At 51.6% G+C, this 21,319-nt stretch overlaps 1 protein-coding gene across 1 annotated transcript in view; it reads left to right on the top strand.

Annotated features, from left to right (window-relative positions):
- NCOA1 (nuclear receptor coactivator 1) overlaps positions 1-21,319 on the top strand; it is a 140,069-nt gene that overhangs the window by 97,702 nt on the left and 21,048 nt on the right. Inside the window, exons 4-10 of the mRNA XM_086624380.1 lie at positions 5,291-5,385; positions 10,281-10,458; positions 12,158-12,337; positions 13,612-13,707; positions 14,580-14,720; positions 15,737-15,884; positions 16,554-17,907. Of these exons, the coding sequence (XP_086480506.1) occupies positions 5,291-5,385; positions 10,281-10,458; positions 12,158-12,337; positions 13,612-13,707; positions 14,580-14,720; positions 15,737-15,884; positions 16,554-17,907 (2,192 nt within the window). The remainder of the gene's footprint in view (positions 1-5,290; positions 5,386-10,280; positions 10,459-12,157; positions 12,338-13,611; positions 13,708-14,579; positions 14,721-15,736; positions 15,885-16,553; positions 17,908-21,319) is intronic.

Raw genomic sequence — 21,319 nt, forward strand, 5'->3', positions numbered from 1 at the left:
GGTGTGCTTGGTGCGCACCTTCTGCCAAAGAGTTTATTTTTATGGCAGTTTTTTCTCCTGTTGGGTTTATTGGACTGATGAACCTCATAGCAGGGACTAATTAATGGCCCAGCTTTCTGTCACGCTTTCCATCTGTGGGTGCACCGAGTCTGTTCCATCTGATTTTAATTAACTAAAAATCAAAGCTCCTCAATTACAGATGTGGTCTTTTTTGCCTCACTCATCTTTTGAAAAGTGGATAGAGAAGGTCCTGGCTGAGATCTGGAGGGTTCAGCCAGCACAGCCCTTGGGAAGGCTGTGGAGCTGTGCTGTATGGGAGAGGGATGGGGAGCCGTGATGCCTCATGCTCCGTTGTTTTTTCCAGGTATTACTTCAACTTATCCATCTTGCCCTGCTCTGTAATCCCTTAGTACCCACCAGGGTACACAGCACGCTCTGGAAAAGGCTGCAAGTCCTCCTCGGTTGGACTTTTTTGCCTTTGAGCTGTTGAATTTTGAAGAGAAAATTCAAAACCCAAAGACTTTTTGGGCTTCTATCATAAGAAATAGAAATCTTGAGTTGAAAAAGAGCCCTTGGAGAGCACAAGGCAGTGTTAGGGTCCTGACTATCATGCCAACAACCATGGGGGCCTCTCCATGGGGGTCTGGCAGGGAGCTTCTTGCAGCTCAAGGCAAAATGCGATATATTACAAAAGTTTGCGCTGGGCAAGTGGAAATATTTGTTCTGATTTTCTATATTCATGATATTTCTCAACAAAACCCTATTTTGAATTTTTTATGTCCTCGTTTAGGAAACCCATGTGCTATATATTATTTTTTAGATATTCCTTTCCTCTTTCTGGGGAAAAAAAACCAAAAAACCAACAAAACATTTCAGCTGCAAAATGTGAAATGAAGAGCAGAATCAGACAGCTTGTATTGTTTTAATTCAAAAGTGCAGATTTAAGGGATGGAGACAGGAGTGCGTGACCTGGATACTATGGATGGAGCTCCATGTGATGGAGCCTGCGGGGCTGGGGATGAGTTCCCAAGACACGGCAGATGGACATGGACATCAATGCTGGACATCTTCCCCCCTCCACCCCCTTCACCCCCATTTTCCTTCTCTTCTCACCTTATGCCTTGGAGTGGCTCTGAGAGGTGTCCCCTAAGCCACCAAGCCCCCTTCCCTGAGGTCCTGCCATAACTCTGGTGGCACGTCCTCACTTCTCCAGCCCTTTGGAGTGCAGGCCTTCTGACTGCAAGGCTTTTTGTGTTTTGGGTAAAAAGCAAGAAGTTAAGGCCTTTTGGGGGGCTTTTCCCATTATGTGGCTGTGGCTTCTACCCTGCGTGGCCTTGGCATTGCTCCAGGGAGGGTCTGCAGCCGTGGCTCCTGGAGGAGGTCACAGCTCCTCTCCAACACTTGTCTGTTCCCTACCTTGGATGCCTGATTTTCACCAGGTATGGGGGTTCAGGTACAGAGATCTGGAAGCAGAGGGAGGCGAGTGCAGGATCCTGGAGATGGTCTTGCTGTGCCCCGTGTCACCAAAAATGGTGATGGAAAAAGAGCAGAAGACCTGCCAAAGGGATAGAGGCAGCTGAAGTGAACTAGGAAGGTTGGGGAAATAAAAAATCATCATGCAAAGTGGGAAAAGAGACAAAGAAAGGGAAAAGCACCAGTGACCTTACACCTCTGTGGGCACAGGGGTGGTGGCACCAGCTTGCTGAATCCACATCCTTCAGCTTTGCTCCATGCAATGTGGTTTAGAGGCGGAGGGTCTGAGCCAGTTTTTAGAGTAGTACCTATTGCACTGTCTCTTTTGGAGGAGTGGAAATAACTCCCCAGATGAGCCATTTGGCTTTTCCGTATGTGCTCTTGGCTTTGGGCTTTTATTAATGGGAAAAAAAAAAAAAAAAAAAGGACTTTCTGCATTGATGTCCTCTAAAATCAGAGAGGGAAAACACTCCGAACGGGTCGCTCCAGGCATTGCTCCATGCCTTCCTTCCACCCTGCCGAGCCTGGGAGGAGCTGCACACCGGTAGGTTCCACTGGGCTGGGAGACTGGATGAGCAGCTCTCGGTGGTGTTCCCACCAACTCGTGTTGTTGGCCATGGCTTCCAGCATCAGGACATCCAAGCAGAACGTTCCCCTTCCAGTCCTGGTGTGCTTTAGCAGTGTCCTCCATGTCTCACCAGCCTCGTGCCTTCTCCATCCCTTCTTCTCATCCTGCAAAGAATCAGCAGCTTCCAGCCAGGAGGTTCACGTGGCTGTGGAATAGTGGGACTGAGCTGGAAATGTCACCTCTCACCGTGCTAAGCTTGGGTGCGAGGGGTTGGCACGGGACAAGATTGGTTTCAAAGTGCCCGCCGTGTTCCCAGGCATGACAGTGGGTGGCAGGTCCTGCACCCACTGCTGCATCCATGGTGTTGGGTTATAACAAACACACTTACTCACAGTTCAAGTCCACTGATCTGTTATTTTTGGAGACCCAAGGACTCTGCGGCTCCTATAGACCCCGGAGGCACCCAGACATCTCCCTGGCTGTCAGAAAATTGGGGTGTATTTTGAGAAACGCTTCAAATAGCTTCTCTCTGTGCTTGCGCAAGGAAAAAACCACAACCTGTTTAATCATGTTTTGGGCAGTCTTAGCTCACTGGGGAAGTTCCGCTGGACTGGAGGCTGGCGGATGTTACCCCCATTTACAAAAAAGGGCGGAAGGAGGATCCGGGGAACTACAGGCCTGTCAGTTTGACCTCGGTGACGGGCGAAGTCATGGAACAGGTTATCTTGAGTGCTATTAATGAGCACATACAGGTTAACCGGGTGATCAGGCCCAGTCAACATGGGTTTATGAAAGGCAGGTCTTGCCAATCAAACCTGATCACCTTCTATGACAGGGTGACCCGCCTGGTTGACGAGGGAAGGGCTGTGGATGTAGTTTTCCTTGACCTCAGTAAAGCCTTTGATACAGTTTCTCAGAGTGTTCTGGTGGAGAAACTGATAACTGCTGGACTGGATAGGCACACCCTCCTTTGGGTTAAAAACTGGCTGGATGGCCGGGCCCAAAGAGTGGTGGTAAATGGGGCTAAATCCGGCTGGAGGCCGGTCACCAGTGGGGTTCCCCAGGGCTCAGTGCTGGGTCCAGTTCTGTTTAACATCTTTATCAATGACCTGGATGAGGGGATTGAATGTACCCTCAGTAAATTTGCGGACGACACCAAGCTGGGAGGCTGTGTCGATCTGCTCGAGGGTAGGGAGGCCCTTCAGAGGGATTTGAACAGACTGGATCGTTGGGCTGAGGCCAATGGCATGAGCTTTAATAAGGCCAAGTGCAAAGTCCTTCACTTGGGGTATAAAAACCCCAAGCATCGCTATAGGCTCGGGGAAGAGTGGCTGGAGAGCTGCCTGGCGGAGAAGGACCTGGGGGTGTTGGTTGACTACCGGCTTGATATGAGCCAGCAGTGTGCCCAGGTGGCCAAAAAGGCCAATGGGATACTGGCGTGTATCAAGAATAGTGTAACCAGCAGGAACAGGGAAGTGATCCTGCCCCTGTACTCGGCACTAGTGAGGCTGCACCTGGAATATTGTGTCCAGTTTCGGGCCCCTCGCTTTAAGAGAGATATTGAGCTCCTGGAGCGAGTCCAAAGAAGGGCAACTAAACTGGTCAAGGGGCTGGAAAATAAAACTTATGAGGAGCGGCTGAGGGAGTTGGGGCTGTTTAGCCTGGAGAAGAGGAGGCTGAGGGGAGACCTGATTACAGCCTACAAATACTTGAGAAGGGATGGTGGGGAGGTAGGGGAAGGGCTCTTTACATTAGTGATGGGTAACAAGAGGAAATGGGTATAAGCTTAGTCAGGGGAGATTCAGGTTGGATGTTAGGAAGTATTTCTTCTCTGAAAGGGTTGTCAGCCACTGGAATAGGCTGCCCAGGGAGGTGGTTGAGTCCCCGTCCCTGGATGTGTTTAAGAATAGGGTGGATGATCTACTTAGCGATATGGTTTAATGGGGATTAGGGATGGTTGGACTCGATGATCTCTAAGGTCTTTTCCAACCTAGAAATCTATGAATCTATGGATTTGTTGGACCTGGAAAGGCTGGAGAGATGGGGCTGTGCGATCCGCATGAAGTTCAACAAGGCCAAGTGCAAGGTCCTGCGCATGTGTCGGGGCAATTCCAAGCACAAGTACAGGCTGGGCGGAGAATGGATTGAGAGCAGCCCTGAGGAGAAAGACTTGGGGGTGCTGGTTGATAAGAAGCTCACCATAAGCTGGCAATGTGCGCTGGCAGCCCAGAAAGCCAACCGTGTCCTGGGCTGCATCCAAAGCAGCGTGGGCAGCAGGTCGAGGGAGGAGATTCTGCCCCTCTGTTCTGCTCTCATGAGACTGCTGTCCCTGTCCTTCCTGGGTCCCATCCAGAGAAGCTGCCCAGGGGACTCTGCCCAGGGGAACAGAGAGGCTGGTGGCAGAGCCAGCCAGGGGATATGGTTGTAGATGTGGAGGAGTGAGCCCAACAGCCTCAGGGCTCACTCGCCCGCGATCGCTGGCTTTGTCACAGCCCACTTGCCACCCGCCTTTCGCTGCTGGATTTATCCTGTATTCCTCGGAGCAGCTGCGCGACGTGGCTGGCACCTTTCAGAGGAGCGTGAGATAAATACCAGGGCCTCCTCTCCCCATTTTTTGGGGTGGGTTTTTTTTTCCCCAAGGGATTATTCAGCAATACAGCGGTAGAGTTTCTGGCAGGTCTAGGGCTGGGCAATTCCAGCAGCATCACCTGCTCTGTGTCGGATGTTCTCCTCCCAGCTGCAGCCCCACTGGCTCCGGGCTCCCCAGCAGCCAGGATGCTCCCTGCACATCAGCCCTCGAAGCTGCTTTGTTTTCCCTGTGGCAGGTTTCCTTTGGCACAGCCCGTTCTCCGTGAATTCCTCCTGACAGTTATTTCTTAAAGCATCGTCCCAGAAGTTCCAGATCAAACACTGGAGCTTGTGCTAAACTGGATATAGCGTTTCCTTTTCAAAATGTTGACTTTGGACGCCTCTGTCTTCAGTCTTCTGCTTAAGATAGGTTTTTCCTTCTTACTAGCAGTAGATCGTGATCTAATGAGGGCTTTTATTTTATAATAATTAATAAATAATTAGAAACAACGTTATATCTTCATGGGACTGAGGGAGGAAATGAAAATGCTGGAGCTTTTTGGTGCTCATCCTGCATTGTCTGTATGACAAGCAGTCAATATTTTGTTTATTTTTGGTAATAAATCAGTAGTAAATGGTATTTTTTTTTTGGCTGAAATGTCCCTTTTTCCTTTGCTACAGAGAAAGCAGCTGATGATGAAGTCCAGAAGTCCGATATCTCATCCAGCAGCCAAGGGGTGATCGAGAAGGAGTCTCTGGGACCTCTTCTTCTGGAGGTAGGTGCTAAAATGTTGTTGCTAATGCTGCCAGGCTCCCACTACTGCCCAAAGCAAAGCAGCACACCAAGTAAACTAAATACAGAGGAGGAAGGCAACGGAGGTGTAGTTAGGATGCTCTAAGCCCAACCTCGTCCCTGCCCTAAGTTGCAAGTAAATTGATTTTAGTCCTTTGCTTCAGCAAATGGTTTGGAAAATGAGTCTTAACTAAGCTTGATGGAGCTTGGACTTGATTAAGTCATAGATTCATAGAGTCATAGAACAGTCTGGGTTGAAAGGGATCTTCAAAATCATCTAGTTCCAACTGCCCTGCCATGGGCAGGGACACCTTCCACTACACCAGGTTGCTCAAAGCCCCATCCAACCTGGCCTTGAACACTTCCAGGGATGGGGCAGCCACAACTCCTCTGGGCAACCTGTGCCAGTGCCTCACCACCCTCAGAGGGAAGAATTTCTTCCTTAGATGTCATTGAAATCTCCCCTCTTTCGGTTGCCCCTTGTCCTGTCACTACATGCCCTTGTCCAAAGCTCTTCTCCAGCTTTCTTGTAGCCCCTTTAAGTGCTGGAAGGCTGCTAGAAGGTCTCCCCGGAGACCTTTGTGGCCTCCTCTGGACCCACTCCAACAGCTCCATGTCCTTCTTGTGTTGGGGACCCCAGAGCTGAACGCAGCACTGCAGGGGGGGTCTCCCAACAGCAGAGCAGAGGGGCAGAATCCCCTCCCTCAACCTGCTGCCCACACTGCTTTGGATGAAGCCCAGGACACAGTTGGCTTTCTAGGCTGCCAGCGCACGTTGCTGGCTCATGGTGAGCTTCTCATCAACCGACACCCCCAAGTCCTTCTGCTCAGGGCTGCTCTCAATCCATTCTCCACCCAGCCTGTACTGGTGCTTGGGATTGCCCCAACCCACGTGCAGGACCTTGCACTTGCCCTTGTTGAACTTCATGAAGTTCTCACAGGCCCACCTCTCGAGCCTGTCCAGGTCCCTTTGGATGGCATCCCTTCACTCCAGCATGTCCACCACACCACACAGGTTGGTGTAGTGGAAGCTGTTCTGGATAGCTTCTTGATGTCACCATTAAAATACTGAGTTGCTTCTAAGTGAGGATTAAACTGAGCCCTCAGCCTCATTTGGAGGTGAGGTAGGTAATGTGGTGGATGGTTTTCAGCAGATTTGAATCCTCTCATCCTCTGAAAAACAGGGAGGATGAGGAGAGTGCTCCGCGTTTTTGCTGGTCTTAGTAAATCAGAAATAATCCTATCTCATGAGGAAGGTCAGTGTTGGATGTGACAAGACCATCTTGTATGGAGAAGGTTGTTATGTGAAGGTTATTATATTATATCACAGGCCCCAGAGATAAACTTCAAATCCTAAATAGTTCAGTTGATGATTTCACAGGGGGTAGTTGGGGTTGAAGCTGGGGGGGTTCCTCCCTGGGGATGGCCAGCACCATCCTGCAACCACCTTCTTGCATTGAAACCGCCTGATAAAATAACACATTCCAAGACAAAAAGAAAGCAACAGTGTCATCTGATTCATTTGATTAACTGTTAGAGCATAATTGCTGACAGGCAATGACACAGGCCGACGATTTACTCTGTGGTTTCTTTTGAGAGCCCAATAGCTGGGAGGTGAAATGTGGCAGCATTTTGGAGACAGAAAGCCAGCCTGGATTTCAAGATTTCTGGGGAGAGAAACTCTCCCTGGCCTCGTTTTTGGCTTCTTCTGCATCCCCAAAAGATGTTGGGAAGCTGTGGGGAGCACTCCTGCAGTGCGATGCATGACTTTCGGGACATGCTTAATCCCTCGCTGGTCTCCCTGGAGCCCTGGAGTGAAGGTGTCAAAATGAGTAAAACTCTGCAAGAGATGACTCTGCAGATGAAGGAGTTAAGGCAAAAGGGATGGGAAGGGGGTTGGCATCGAAGGAAGGGTCTGACTTTCAGAAAGGGTGGAAAATCAGTGCTGGAAGCAGGTGGATGGAGTTAACCCCATCTTGAGACCCCCCCTGCAGTGCTGCATTTAGCTCTGGGGCCCCCAACATCAGAAGGACATGGAGCTGTTGGAGTGGATCCAGAGGAGGGCATGAAGATGATGCGAGGGCTGGAGCACCTCTGCTCTGGAGACAGGCTGAGAGAGTTGGGGCTGTTCAGCGTGGAGAAGAGTAGGCTCCAGGGAGACCTTCCAGCAGCCTTCCAGTACCTAAAGGGGCTACAAGAAAGCTGGAGAGGGGCTTTGGACAAGGGCGTGTAGTTACAGGACATGGGGCAATGGCTTTAAACTGAAAGAGGGGAGATTTCAATTAGATCTAAGGAAGATAAAAGGAACTCAAACCATTCTATGGTTCTGTGATTCTAATAGGGAGTTGGCAGCTTGGCTACAGAAGTGCTGGGTCTAACAGAGGCAAAAACACAGAAAAGGGTTCAGAAATGAGGCTGAGAACAGCATGTGGGTTTTGAGAGGTGCGTTAGGTGCTAGAAACAGGCACAGGAATGTAAAGTGATGCAGGAAAAGGTGGCAGAACCTCAACAAAACCCCAGTATTTCATAGAATCATCATAGAATCATGGAATGGTTTGAGTTGGAAGGGACCTTCAAGATCATCCAGTTCCAACCCTCCTGCCACAGGCAGGGACACCTTCCACTACACCAGGTTGATCAAAACCTCATCCAGCCTGGCCTTGAACACTTCCAGGGATGGGGCATTTGGGTTATACTGGGAGAAGGTACCCTATGAGAGCAGCGGCAGAGCAAGGAAACAGTGAGAGAGAGCAGCGTCCCTACATCCACAGTAAATGCATCTTCTCCGGGGTGCCGTGGTCTCAGATGGGGTTTTCAAACCCCTGCTCGGAAAGGGCTATTAAAAAGCATCTCATTCAGTTTTAAGAAGGCTTTTTGCCTCTTGACCTGTTGTTTGGGCTTGACTTCCATAAGCAATTGAGCTGATAAGGTCATTTAAGATTTTAAACCATGGAGAGATGCTCAGTGTCGCTGCTGGAGGGATGGAGGTGTAGGGGAGAGATGTGAGCTGGGTCTCCAGCAGCTGCCGCCTCCAAGCTCCCCTGCCCTTTCCCCGCTCCCCCACCCCCACAAACCAGCACCATCCGGGGACAAGGCTCCAGGTGGGGTTTGTCATCCAGTCTGGGTCTCTTTTTTCTGGGTGCCTGAAGTGCAAAGACTGGTTGTCTTGGTAACAGCTGGGAATAAGGAAAATTGTGGCTGATCTGCCAGAACCTTTTTGACAAAGATTTCTTTCTTTTTTTTTCTTCTTCTCCTTTTTTAAATGCTTCCTGCTTCTTGCACTTAATGTCGCTCTACAGCAAAACCTGGTTTTTAGAAAGTGCCTGAAGTAAAGCCTGGCTGCCCTCCATCAGAGTGACTCCCTGCTGGCACGGGCAAGCAGGAGGACAGGAAGGAGATGGCGATGCTGTGGGTACCAATTTTGGGGAATCATGGGTTTCTCCTGTCCCTTGCACCAGCCTCCCACTTCGGGATATGGCCAGATCTAGTTGTAGGATCATGGTCATAGAATCATAGAATACTTTAGGTTAGAAGGGACCGCAAAGATCATCTAGTTCCAACCCCACTGCCATGGCCAGGGACACCCACCACTATACCAGGTTGCTCAAAGCCTCATCCAACGTGGCCTTGAACACTTCCAGGGATGGGGCAGCCACAACTTCTTCCAGTGCCTCACCACCCCCAGGGGAAGAATTTCTGCCTAGATCTAATAAAAATCTCCCCTCTTTCAGTTTAAAGCCATCACCCCTTGTCCTGTCACTGCTCACCCTTGTCAAAAGTCCCTCTCCAGCTTTCTTGTAGCCCCTTTAGGTGCTGGAAGGCTGCTGGAAGGTCTCCCCGGAGCCTTCTCTTCTCCAGGCTGAACAACCCCAACTCTCTCAGCCTCTCTCCATAGCAGAGGTGCTCCAGCCCTTGGATCATCTTCGTGGCCTCCTCTGGACCTGCTCCAACATCTCCATGTCCTTCTGATGTTGGGGGCCCCAGAGCTGAAAACAGCACTGCAGGGGGGGTCTCGTGAGAGCAGAGCAGAGGGGCAGAATCCCCTCCCTCGACCTGCTGCCCATGCTGCTTTGGATGCAGCCCAGGATACGGTTACAGTAACTCTTAACTCCTTCAGTTTGAAGCCATTGCCCCTTGTCCCATCACTACATGCCCTCTAGTCCACCAGAGTTCACTGTCGATGACCAGGAAAGGTAGGAATTCAGTTCCAGGAAACCCAAATCCTACCTGGATGAAACGTTTTAGGTGATGCACACTTGGAAGAGCAGAAATCAGTGATAAGGCTTCTCAAGGGCTCCTCACACAAGCACCGAACTCCGCAGCTCTGAGCTTATTTCATAGCACCAGAAAGCATTACTCCCTCCCCTATCATGACAGCGAATGAAGAACCTCATCCTCGTTAAAATAAGCAGAAGAGCTCGTGTGTTGTGTGATTGGGTCTTGGTCATGCTTCTCCTCCTCCGTTCGGTTGCAGGGTTGAATTTGGTACTTACGTTCTGAATGTATGAAAATAACCCTCTGTAATTCTGCGAGATGTGAAGGCTCTGCCATTCTTGGGCTGTAATTAAGCAAATTGGGCATATGCTTAATTTTGGTGACTTGCCAAATTAGAGCCTTCCTGACTGTTCTGGCCCTTGGAAGAGGATTGTTTCTCCTCTGCTGGCACTGTCCTCAGTGACAGGGACATCTTTAGCAGAGGAGGTTGCAGAGCTGAATATGTGTTTAGGCAAACGTACTGTTATTTGATCACTGCTGTATAACAAAGTGGGAATGAAGCCAAGGCGCGAGAGGCAGAGGAAGGTTGTCCATGGTCGTGGAGCATCCTGACCAGCTCCAGGACCCACTGCCTGCATGCTGCCCAGGTTTATCACCCTTACAGGCGTTGGATGGCTTCTTCTTCGTTGTGAACCGCGAAGGGAGGATCGTCTTCGTCTCTGAGAACGTGACGAGCTACCTGGGTTATAACCAGGAGGAGCTCATGAACACGAGTGTCTACAGCATCCTGCACGTGGGGGATCACGCTGAGTTCGTCAAGAACTTGTTGCCGAAGTCTCTAGGTAAGAAAACCCTTGAGGTGAGTTGTTTTAATCAGCTGGTGCTTGGAAAGCGCTGTCGAAAATGCTGTTGCATTTGCAGTGAAGCTGGCCTTATATATATTTTTTATATTGTTTACTGTGAAGTTCAATATACTCAAGCCAGGTAAATGATCCATAAACCTTTCCCTAGTGAAATACATCCTACCAGTGAAAAATCAAGATCAGATTTTTGAATAAATAGCTGGTGGATGACTCTATTCAAGTCATCTTCTCTTTGTCTTTCTCTACTAAGCAAACTTTTGCCTTTGACTTTGGCTTGTGAATAGGAAGAACCGATTCATCTGCCTGGAGTGAGGGGCACACGTAGGAGCTTTAGGAGGATTTTGAAGTGTTGCTTTGGGGGACTGAGCTCATTGGCTTATCCCCGTTCATGTAGGATGTCCTCCCAGCTGGAGGAGGGTTGTCCCCAGCTGGTTTAAGAGCCCAAGTATCTGGCATGGGGATGTGTTGCACCTTGGCATGTGAGAAGAGGTCACAGTGCAAGCGGTGAGCTCATGGTGGTCCCCTACACCGGGAAAATGAACAGTTGCGAGGGTGGGAGGAAGCATTGCACAGTGAATGCACTTGCGGGGTGTTGGAAGCAACAAAAGCAGAAGGTTTTATTCATTGACTGAAGACGAGCATCTCCGGGTGGCCGACGTGGGTGGGACATCACCGATCCCTCATCCGCTCCCACCTTTGAAGAAATACAAAAGGAAAATGAGCCTTTTCCAAGTAGCTTGACTTAAAAATACATGCTTTGTTGAAATTCACACTTGTCTTCCTTTTGGGTAAATACGACGATGTCCTAAACCTCCTAAATCTATGGGTGCTCATCAGATTGAGCCTATAGAGGTTCAAGCATCCCCTTTTCCTTGTGGTTACCCAGTTTAAGGCTTTGTCTTTTGTCTTTCCTTGGATGTTACAAGCCCCTCAGCTCTTCTTGTCCATCAGGTTGCATGAAACTTCGATAATCTGCTGGTGGCAAAATGTCTTGGGTTGAATACGGGTATCCACAAACATGTCATAGAAGGTTAGAAAAATCAACCAACTGGTGCCCAGAGGTTTTTGGAAAAAAACAGGTTGTAGAAAAAAACAAAGGAGAAGGTTTTCGCTGCTGCGGTACCAGAAGATCTCACTGCTGTCTTGTCCCAGAAATGGGGAGGAAGCAAAGAAAAAATGCATTTCTATGGGGATGCTCAGCTGGACTTGCTGGAGAAGTCCCCGGAGTGTCACTATGGGGGGATTTCAAGTACAACAGCAAGAGGCAGGAGCCCTCTCAAGCTCTAGAAGTGACTCAGAGACCCTCTGCCTCAGTTTCCCCACTCGTGAGATGGAGAGGATGGGACCTACCAGTGATGCAAGGAGCGATTCATAAATACCAGCGTGATGACTCTCATGACGACTCGCTGGTCTCAGTTGGGGCTGTAGGTGCTCTTAGGGCTTGGTGTGCAGCGTGGCTCTGGGCACGGGGTTTTCAGCAGGTCCAAAGGAGCCCGGGAGCTGGCACGGAGGGCTCTGCCCCCAGCTCTGCTCTCAGCTTGCCCCTGACCTGGGCAGCGAGCTGCTTTCTTCCTCCATGCCAACGCTTTTCCTTCTGGGAGGTCCTGGGGAAGTCATGGGGGGGATGTGTGCCCAGTGCAGGCCTAACAACTCTTCTCCTTCTTCCTCTGTCCTCCAGTAAACGGAGTTCCTTGGCCTCAAGAAGCGACCAGGCGCAACAGCCATACTTTCAGCTGCAGGATGCTGATCCGGCCACCTGACGAGCCGGGCGCGGAGAACCAGGAGGCTCGTCAGCGTTACGAGGTGATGCAGTGCTTCACCGTCTCCCAGCCCAAGTCCTTCAAGGAGGAAGGAGAAGGTAGGGGAGAGCAGCCTCTGCTCCCCACCCTGCGGTCAGGGTGGGGAGAGCAGGGCAGGTCAGGCAGGAGGACCGGGGCGAGGATGGGAGTGCAGGCAGGGGGAGGACCAGGATGGGGACAACGATGCAGGCAGGACTGGGGCTGGGGACAGCAGTGAAGGTAGGAGAAGGACTGGAATGGGGATGGCAGTGCTGACAGGAGGAGTGGGGTGGGGATGGGAGTGCAGACAGGGGAAGGACACAGTAGGGATGGAAGTGCAGGCAGGAGGACTCGGTGGGAGACAACAGTATAGGCAGGAGGACCAGGATGAGGACAAGACAGGCAGGAAGACTGGGGTTGGGGACAGCAGTGAAGGTAGGAGAAATGGGGTGGGAATGGCAGGGCAGGCGGGGGGAGGACACAGTAAGGATGGCAGTGCAGGCAGGAGGATGAGGGTGGGGATAACAAAGCAGGCAGGAGGAGGACTGGGATGGGGACAGCAGCACAGGCAGGAGCAGGACCAGCCACCATCCCGCAGGGCTTCCGTGGGGGCTGGTTGTTCCTGGCCCAGCATGGGGGAGACCCCAGGGAGGAGATGCCTGAAGTTCGCTACAGGCTCCTCGTTCCCCCTGAGCCACTGCCCTCCAGCTGTCCCAGCTTCTCAGACCCTCCTGAGCTGCTGCTGGGGCCGCTCGCAGTTGCTGTTCCTTAAGGAAGGAGCAATATTTTATTCCTCACCAAAGCCCGTTGGCTGCAGGACCTTCCCAGCGCGCGACATGGGTGCCTGACACCCCACCTCATGCCTTCACCACTGCTGGACCACAGTTTTGGGCTGAAGCGGCCGCCTGTGGGCAGAGCTCCTGTTCCTTTTGCTGTCCCAGCTGTTATTTTCCAGCACATTAGCTGGATTAATCCATTGCGGTTTACACAGGAGATCATGACTGGAAGGAATAAATTATGGTATTTTATGACCAAATAGTTTGCCTGAAGCCGACAGTTGCTGGCTTTTAGCACTGACTTTTATTGTATGATACTGCCAGATTCAAAAAGCCTTTGCAATTAATTTCTCCAAGCACTGGTAACCTCTTTTCCAGCAAACTTTTATAGACTTTAGAAAGAGCCTCCTTGCTTTGAAGGGCCAGCAGATTGCTCGAGGTAAACACTTCCAGGGCAGGACGTGACAATCGAGCCCCGCAGCGATATTTGAATCAAAACATTGACTTGCAAGTGGTGGGCGTAATGTCTGATTTTTTTTCCATGTTTCCGGTCCCTTCTCCTTCTCCTGCTTTGGCAGATTTCCAGTCATGTCTGATATGCATCGCAAGACGATTACCTCGACCGGCAGCCGTCGCTCCTTCCGAATCCTTTGTGACCAAGCAAGACACCACAGGTAACGTCCCAGTGACGCTGAGGGGCTCTAGTTCCAGAAGATTTGTTGTCCCTTGGGGTCAGAGGCCACCAGTGCATGGCAGGATCCCACAGCACAAGCGTGGTCCTGTCCTTTGCAAATGCCAGCTCTACCTGCCAGGACCAATGTGGTTGACAGCTCAACTGGAGGCACCTCAACTGAATTTAGACCCCAACTGAATTTAGACCCCAAAGGATCCAATCCAGCAGCCCTGTGCCCTGCACGCAGCCCCTATCCGCTCCCTTGGATTTCAGGGGCTGTTAAGGTTGGCTGATTGATGGGAATGAAACAGTTGTCACCTTTCGGATCTGGGTTTGCTCTCAGCCAAATATTGCTTTCTAACCATTCTGGTGACCTTCTTTCTGGTAGTTAATCACCCTGGACTTCACTGCAGCCTGAGAGCCCTCAATGAATGTTTTCTCTGCTCACTGCTCCCTGCCCATGGCTGTAGAACAGCCAGCAAGGCTGCCTGGTGTTTCACATCCAGGGAGAAATCAGGCAGCAGGTCCTGCCTGGAGGACGTGCTGGTGTGGGCAGGGTGGCTGGCAGGGTGTCCCACCGGGTGATGGTGTCAATCTGGGGATGCACGCCCTGGAGCAGCCAGGGTCCTTTCGCACGAAGGTGCTTCTTGCTGGGTTTTGTGTCCTCTTCAGCCGGCCAAGGTGCACGTAGAGGTAGGTGCACGCTCCAGAGCAAACTCCTCAAACCCCCACCTCCTTCTGGAGGACACCTTTGGGTGCTCCTGCCACTGTTGCCGGATGCCAAATAGGATGTGTCTTCGTTTTCCACATTTATGGACCTATTATTTGTGCTGAGGGACTTAAGAGTAACGTGGCTTCTCTCTTCCCACCCAGGTAAAATCATATCCATTGAGACCAGTTCCCTGAGAGCTGCTGGCAGGACGGGCTGGGAGGATTTGGTGCGGAAATGCATCTACGCTTTCTTCCAGCCCCAGGGCAGAGAGCCATCTTACGCCAAACAGCTCTTTCAAGAAGGTACGGGGCTTCTCTTCCTTGCCAGCACACTCTCCTGCTGAGCAGTGGGAGCTGCAAGGAGAAGCCGAGGCATGGTCCTCCTCACTGGATAAAGGCTTTCTGGAAACACCAACACTGCGAGAACAATCACAAAGTGCCAAAGGGAGAGGAGAAGGGGCTGAGTAAGGCTGGAGGAGGTTCTCTTTCACCTTCTGGGAAATACGGAATTGAGACAAATATGAGATAAATATGATCATTTTATTTTTTTTTCCCCGTGCCATGCGCAAACACCATCCCCAGGGTCTGGGCAGAAGAAGCAGAAGCTCTTTCGTGAGCATCTTTGCTCTGTCAGCTCTTTCATGAGCATCTCTGCTGTGTCGGCAAAGATGCTCACAACAGGGGTGTGGGGAAGGGAGGACGTAGGAGCAGGAGGTTGCTGAGCCTCCGGAGAGCTGTAACTCTTCCAGGGTTGCAGCGGCAACGTCCTGCTCCACCTTCCCAGCCTGGTTGGGCTTCAGCAGCTCGTACATTGTACGCTGGTGATTGAGTGATTGCCCCTTCGGAAGCTCTGAGCTCTCAAGGACGGTGCTGGATGGATTTAAATTTATCCACTGTAGGACACGAGTTTGGAGCTGAGAGGATTTCTGTGCCACCGTGGTTATTCCTAACCCTCTGATCCAGCAGGTTGCCCAGAGAATTTGTAGATGCCCCATCCCTGGAATTATTCAAGGCCAGGTTGGACGAGGCTTTGAGCAACCTGGTGTAGTCGAGAGTGTCCCTGCCCATGGCATGGGGTTGGAACTGGGTGATCTTGAAGATCCCTTCCAACCCAAACCATTCTATGATTCTATGATCTTCTGGATCCATGGGGTCAGCACACGTGCAGTGTGTGGTTTTGTTTGCTGGGAAGGTGATTGTCCTTGGCAGGTCCTCCCTCTCCTCTGCTCCCTCCATCCTCCTCCTGGTGCATGTAGGGTGTTGTGGGTTCCAGCTTGAGTTTCTGAGAGGGCTGATGTGTTTGTGGTTGTCCCTTTCAGTGATGACACGCGGCACGGCCTTCAGCCCCTCGTACCGATTCACCCTGAGCGACGGGACGGTGCTCAGTGCCCACACCAAGTGTAAGCTCTGCTACCCCTCCAGCCCGGAGATGCAGCCCTTCATCACGGGCATCCACGTCATCGACAGGTACGTCCCCACCCCGCCGCTACCACCGTGTCACTGAGTGGGTGATCCAGGAATCCAAGTGCCTGTTCCTTACAGTGGAAGGAGGATCCACTGGTGGTCTGTCATGCTGGTTTGGAGGTGTGATCCCCATGAGGAATCTGAAGCTGAAAACTAGAGTGACAGCAGCTCTTTTGCTCTTGATTATTCTTATTTTGCAAAAAGGTGGCCCCAGGAGTTCAGGTAGAGGTTTATAGACAGGCTTCAGATTTCTGCCTTGCCCTGGAGAACTTCAAATATTTGGGGAAGGAGAGGCTCTTGCAAACTGGCAGGACAGGGAGGGGTGAGGCTGTGAACCTGGGCTGTGCTGGAGAAATGCGAGGGGGCTGGGGCGGAGGGGAATGCTGTTGGAGCATGGTCCTCCTCCAGCCATGTGGGAAGGTAAGACCCAGAGAAGGTGATGGCTTCGGGGTTTAGCCAGGGAGCGGCTGCAATCTTGTGCAGCATTATGTTTCTGGAGAGATGCTAAAGCTGCTGCACTCCATCTGTGCTACTGAGCTGGATCCAGAAGCGCTGGTGGAGCAGGGAAGGCTGAGACCTGAGGCATGGACGGGGGCAGGAGTTGGCTGAGCGGCACTAAAGGTTTGGGCAAAGCCTCTTGTGACTTTTCCTCTCTCTTTTTGTCTCCCGCAGGGATCACGGCATGCTCTCACCCCAGGAGAACACTAACTCTGCAATGTCCCTTCCCCGGGTCAGCCCCTCGCTGAACCCCAGCATCTCCCCGGGACAAGGCATGGCCCTGCCACCCTCCATCCCTCCCTCCAATGGCAGCATGTTGGCCACCAACGTGAACCAGCAGCCAGGCACCGGCCACCACAACAGCAACTCCAGCACCAGCCAAACCAGCTTTGGGTGTTCACCTGGGAACCAGATAGGAGCCAACGTTGCCTTAAGCCAGGGACAAGCCGGTCCCCAGAACAGTAACCACGCTTTGAACCTCAATAGTTCCCCCATGAATAGTCCAGGGATTACCCCGCCACAGTTCATGTCTCCGAGGCATCGGGTGAGCCCAGGGCTGGTGCCCAGACCCAGAGTGCCCAGCAATCCCTTCTCGCCCACCATGCCCAACATGCACTCCCCTGTGGGCATGGCCAACAGCGGCAGTGGAGGCGGCGGTGGCACCACTGGTGCCAGACCCTTTCCCAGCGCCCCCATAAACTCTCTGCAGGGGCTGCCCGATGGTCCCAGCACGCCGGTGGGCTACTCCACGCCACCCCCCGTGCTGAGACAGCTCAGCTCCCAGAGCTCGCCTGGCCGCCTTGCCATGCAACCCATGAAAGCAGAGTCCAAGGACAGCAAAGAGATCGCCTCCATCCTGAGCGAGATGATCCAGTCAGATAGTGGTTCGGGAGACAGCAAACCACTGGACTCAGGCGTGCTGCATGCCGGTGACAGGCTCTCGGAGGGGGACAGCAAGTGCTCCCAAGCCACCAGCCACAAGCTGGTCCAGCTCCTGGCCACCACGGCGGAGCAGCAGCTTCGACACGCCGACGCGGACACGAGCTGCAAAGATTCGTTAGCCTGTGCCAGCACTGCCGGCACCGCTGGCACCTTGGCCTCCAACAACCCTCCCAGCAGCACCTGCCCTTCCTCCCACAGCTCACTGACTGAGCGGCACAAGATTTTGCATAGACTCCTTCAGGAGGGCAGCCCTTCCGATATTACTACCCTGGGCATGGAGCATGAGAAGAAGGAGAACCCCCCGAACCCCACCACCACCCCCACGGCTCAGAGCCAGCTGCCAGGCACCCCGGACATCAAACTGGAGCAGGAAGCTCTGAAGAAAAAAGATGTCAAGGATCATCAGCTCCTGCGCTATCTGCTGGACAAGGATGAGAAGGAGCTTGCTGCAGCCCCGGCGTTGAGCCTGGACGATGTGAAGGTGAAGGTGGAGAAGACAGAGCAGATGGAGCCCTGTAACACAGCCCCAGTGCCACTCGCCAAACCTCCTGCCACGGAGGAGGTCAAGCTGGAGACTCAGGGCCAGGTGAGTTGACTCATCTGCATCTGTGCTGGTGGGATGCTCTTGACAAGTTGTGGTTTTGGGGCAGTTTCCATCAAACCTGCAGGTGTGATCCCTCCACAGCAAGGTGAGAAGCATCGCGAGATATCCTGTGGTTGCCACAACCTTCTGTGCTGGTGCTACCTCTTTCTCCAGCGCTGGTGCAACCTTCTCTAGCGCTGATGCCGCCTTCTCTAGCACTGGTACCACCTTTTCCAGCACTGGTACCACCTTCTCCAGCACTGGTGCCACTTTCTGCAGCGCTGGTGCCACCTCCTCCAGTGCTGGTGCCACCTCCTCCAGTGCTGGTGTCACCTTCTCCAGCACTGATGCCACCCTCTCCAGCACCAGTGCTATCCCCTTTTTTTCCAGATGCTTCACATTTTGGTAGCTCAGATCTTCAAGGCAATGGTGGGAAGGGAGGGGGGAAATTTTACCGAGGTGCATGAAAATAAGAAAGAAGCCTGGCACACGGCTGCAGGTGGTGGGCTTGAGCAAGGAGAAGACCATGTGCGTGTCGCCATGCGAAAAGGTTCTTAATTTTGCATCTCTGGGCTCATTCAGGGCTCATGTCCCAGGGAATTTTCAATCCCTTGCCCTCTTGTTGGCAGAGCTTAGCAATTATACAGGCCTTTTAGTTATCCTAAAAGTCTTATTAAATTGAATAATCCAGTGACAGATCTCTGCCAGAGAGATTTGGGTGTATAAATATTCATTACACGCGGCTATGAATAGAAGAGATTTCTTCTTTTCGAAAGCCAGGGGAGATGGTAACACGGATAAGGCTGCTTAATCCTTTTTAAGCAAAGAGAAGAGAAGCGGCTGACATAAAGCGTGGGGCTGATCGCCTGCTGCAAATAAGGCCGGCGGCTTTTGGAGCTACGGGATGAGGAACAGAGCGCTCGGAGAGCCTCCGATGACAAACGCACAATAAGGCTCTTAATAAGGTTAAGGGCTCAGTTGGGTTGGGAGCGGCGGTCGGTTATCCTATAGGCGAGCAGGAATCATACTCCTTATCTCTTTCTACAATGTATTTTCCTGGTGTCATCAGTTGGCTGGATGGTCCATCCTCCTGCGTCATTTCCCGTTTGAGAGCCGTCGTCTAGCTTAATGTAAATTGGCTTCGGATTAGGAAGAGCCAAGTGAAGATGTGTTTATTTTGGGAGGTACAGGGGAGCTTGCAGGTGGGCAATGAACCTGCCGTAGAGTTGGGTCCCCACTGCGGTCCTCCTGCAGAAGGTACAGTGTCCTGCCAGGAGATGCACGGGCTCTTGGATGGAGCCACCCCAACCTTCCATGGAGCAGGGAGCATGTCGAGGAGCGCGACTGTAGCTGATATTAGGTAAAATGCCGGGGCACGGGAAGAACTTCGCTTGCCCGATCTCCCACCCGTCCATGTGCAGGATTCAGTCACCAGCCAGGGATGCGGGTAAACGCTTTGCTGACCATCAGTGATGGTTCCAGGTACTCCATCCTTCGGAGAGGACAGAAAGCCCTATTAATTAAACGAGGCTCTGCTAGCTAATTGCACTCTGCTTACAAACAGGCGCACAGAGCTTGGCTGACTCCAGCCTGGATGTGTTTATAAGCCCCTCTCCTGCGCTGCTGGAAGCAGCTGAGCATTTCTAGGCTCCTTCGTGGCTTTTCAGTTCCAAGTATCCCTCCCCAGGCAGCTGGAGAGCATCAAGATTATCTGTTGGACCATATCGAGGGCTTCCAAAGAGTTAATAAAAGAGGCTGGAGAGGGTTTGCAGAGTCTTAAAACGTATTTTCTGAGGAGCGAACAACCCTCTGCTGCTCAGCACCTAAGGACAGAGTTTTGTTTCCGCGTGTTTTCTGTTACAGGCTGCTTTGGTGAGGCAAGAGGAGGTCAGGCATTTGCTAGGTTTTTGTTTTCGCGTGTGATTATTTATTAAGAAACAAAATGTCAGTTAGGAGCGGTATTAATTGTGGGGCATGCTCTGCAGCTTGCCTTCAGCCTTGAAAGAATGATTTCCTTTCTGGATTTATCCAATGGAAACACCCCGGATTTGGTTGGAGCCGCTTGTTCGTGGGGTGAGAACAAAAAATGTTTGAGTAGGGCTTGGGAAAGAGCTGATAAGAGTTCCAAGAGTTAAAGAAATGAAAGGAGAAGGATTAGCAAGGTTTTGGAAGGACTCTTCATCCTTCTGCTTCAAGACATGAGCTGAACTTCAACTAGGTGAAGAGGAAACTTTCTGTCAGGTCACATTGTCTTAAATCTGCCCTTGAGCAGGATGGTGGGGAGCTGGAGCACTGCCTGCACCCGGGAGCATTCAGCTCTCTCCACCGTCCACACACATGGAGGAGGATTCCAAAGAGAAGTCATGGCTGACCCATCATTGGAAGTCTTCACGGTCAGGTTGGATGAGGCCTTGAGTAACCCGATCTAGTGGAAGGTGTCCCTGCCCATTGCAGGGGGATTGGACTAGGTGACCTTTAAAGGTCCCTTCCAACCCAAACCATTCTCTGATTTTATGAAAAATAGTTTTACCTTCTTTTTTGTTCACTTTTTGGTCTGAATCTACATTTCAGTTTGGTTTTGCAAGCAGGATAGTATCCTTTCCTCGAAAAGAAGAAAAACAGAGGAGTGATGAGAGAGAGACAGAGATCCTTATGGAAATAGCTGCCTTCAGGAACCAGGGTTCCACAGAAAATCAAATAATCTGAAGCTTGCAATAAAATTGCAGGATTATTTAATTTGTGCAAGTATTTCCTTGCCCAAGTGGCCTGGGAGGAGAAGTGCCTCCACTCCATATGAAGGTCCACTTAGGGATGAAGGTTTGCTGGTTGGGTACCACCTAGAGCATCTCCAACCTCCTCACCAAGCTGATTTCACGCATGGGGCATCGTACAGGCTGGCTAGGTGAGGGATGAAGGGCAGGATGAGATGGTGTCCTTTGGTTTGCCTTTTCGTTGGCTTTGGGTTTGGAACCTTCTTTGTGCCGGGAGCCGGAGGTTTGGGGAAGAAGAAGCTGTTTAGAAATATTCAGCCACCCATTGTGTCCATCCCTCGCACCTTGGGTTTTCTCACCCATTTGGGGACAGAAATAGATCGTGGAGGTCTGAGCTTCCTCTCAGTAGCAGACTGGATGGCCTCAGCTTCTCCAGCCCTCCAGCACTGTGCATTTTCTGCACATGGAGGAGAAATAAAATACTCATTAAAGTGGGCGCAGATTCCAGGTGCAAGTTCGGGTGCTCCAGAAAACATCTGATAAGTACCCTGCTCCCACCACCCACCCTCTGTTCCCACCTCTCCATCCTCCAACCTTTTCACGTACCCAACAAGCAACGCAAGAACTTCACCACTCTCATTTTCTCTCCTCTGAACGTCCCTTCTGGATGCCGACAGCTCCCTTTGTGGCCTTCTACTCCCTCC

The sequence above is a fragment of the Tauraco erythrolophus genome, chromosome 2 (assembly GCF_009769465.1).
Source record: "Tauraco erythrolophus isolate bTauEry1 chromosome 2, bTauEry1.pri, whole genome shotgun sequence".
NCBI lineage: Eukaryota > Metazoa > Chordata > Aves > Musophagiformes > Musophagidae > Tauraco > Tauraco erythrolophus.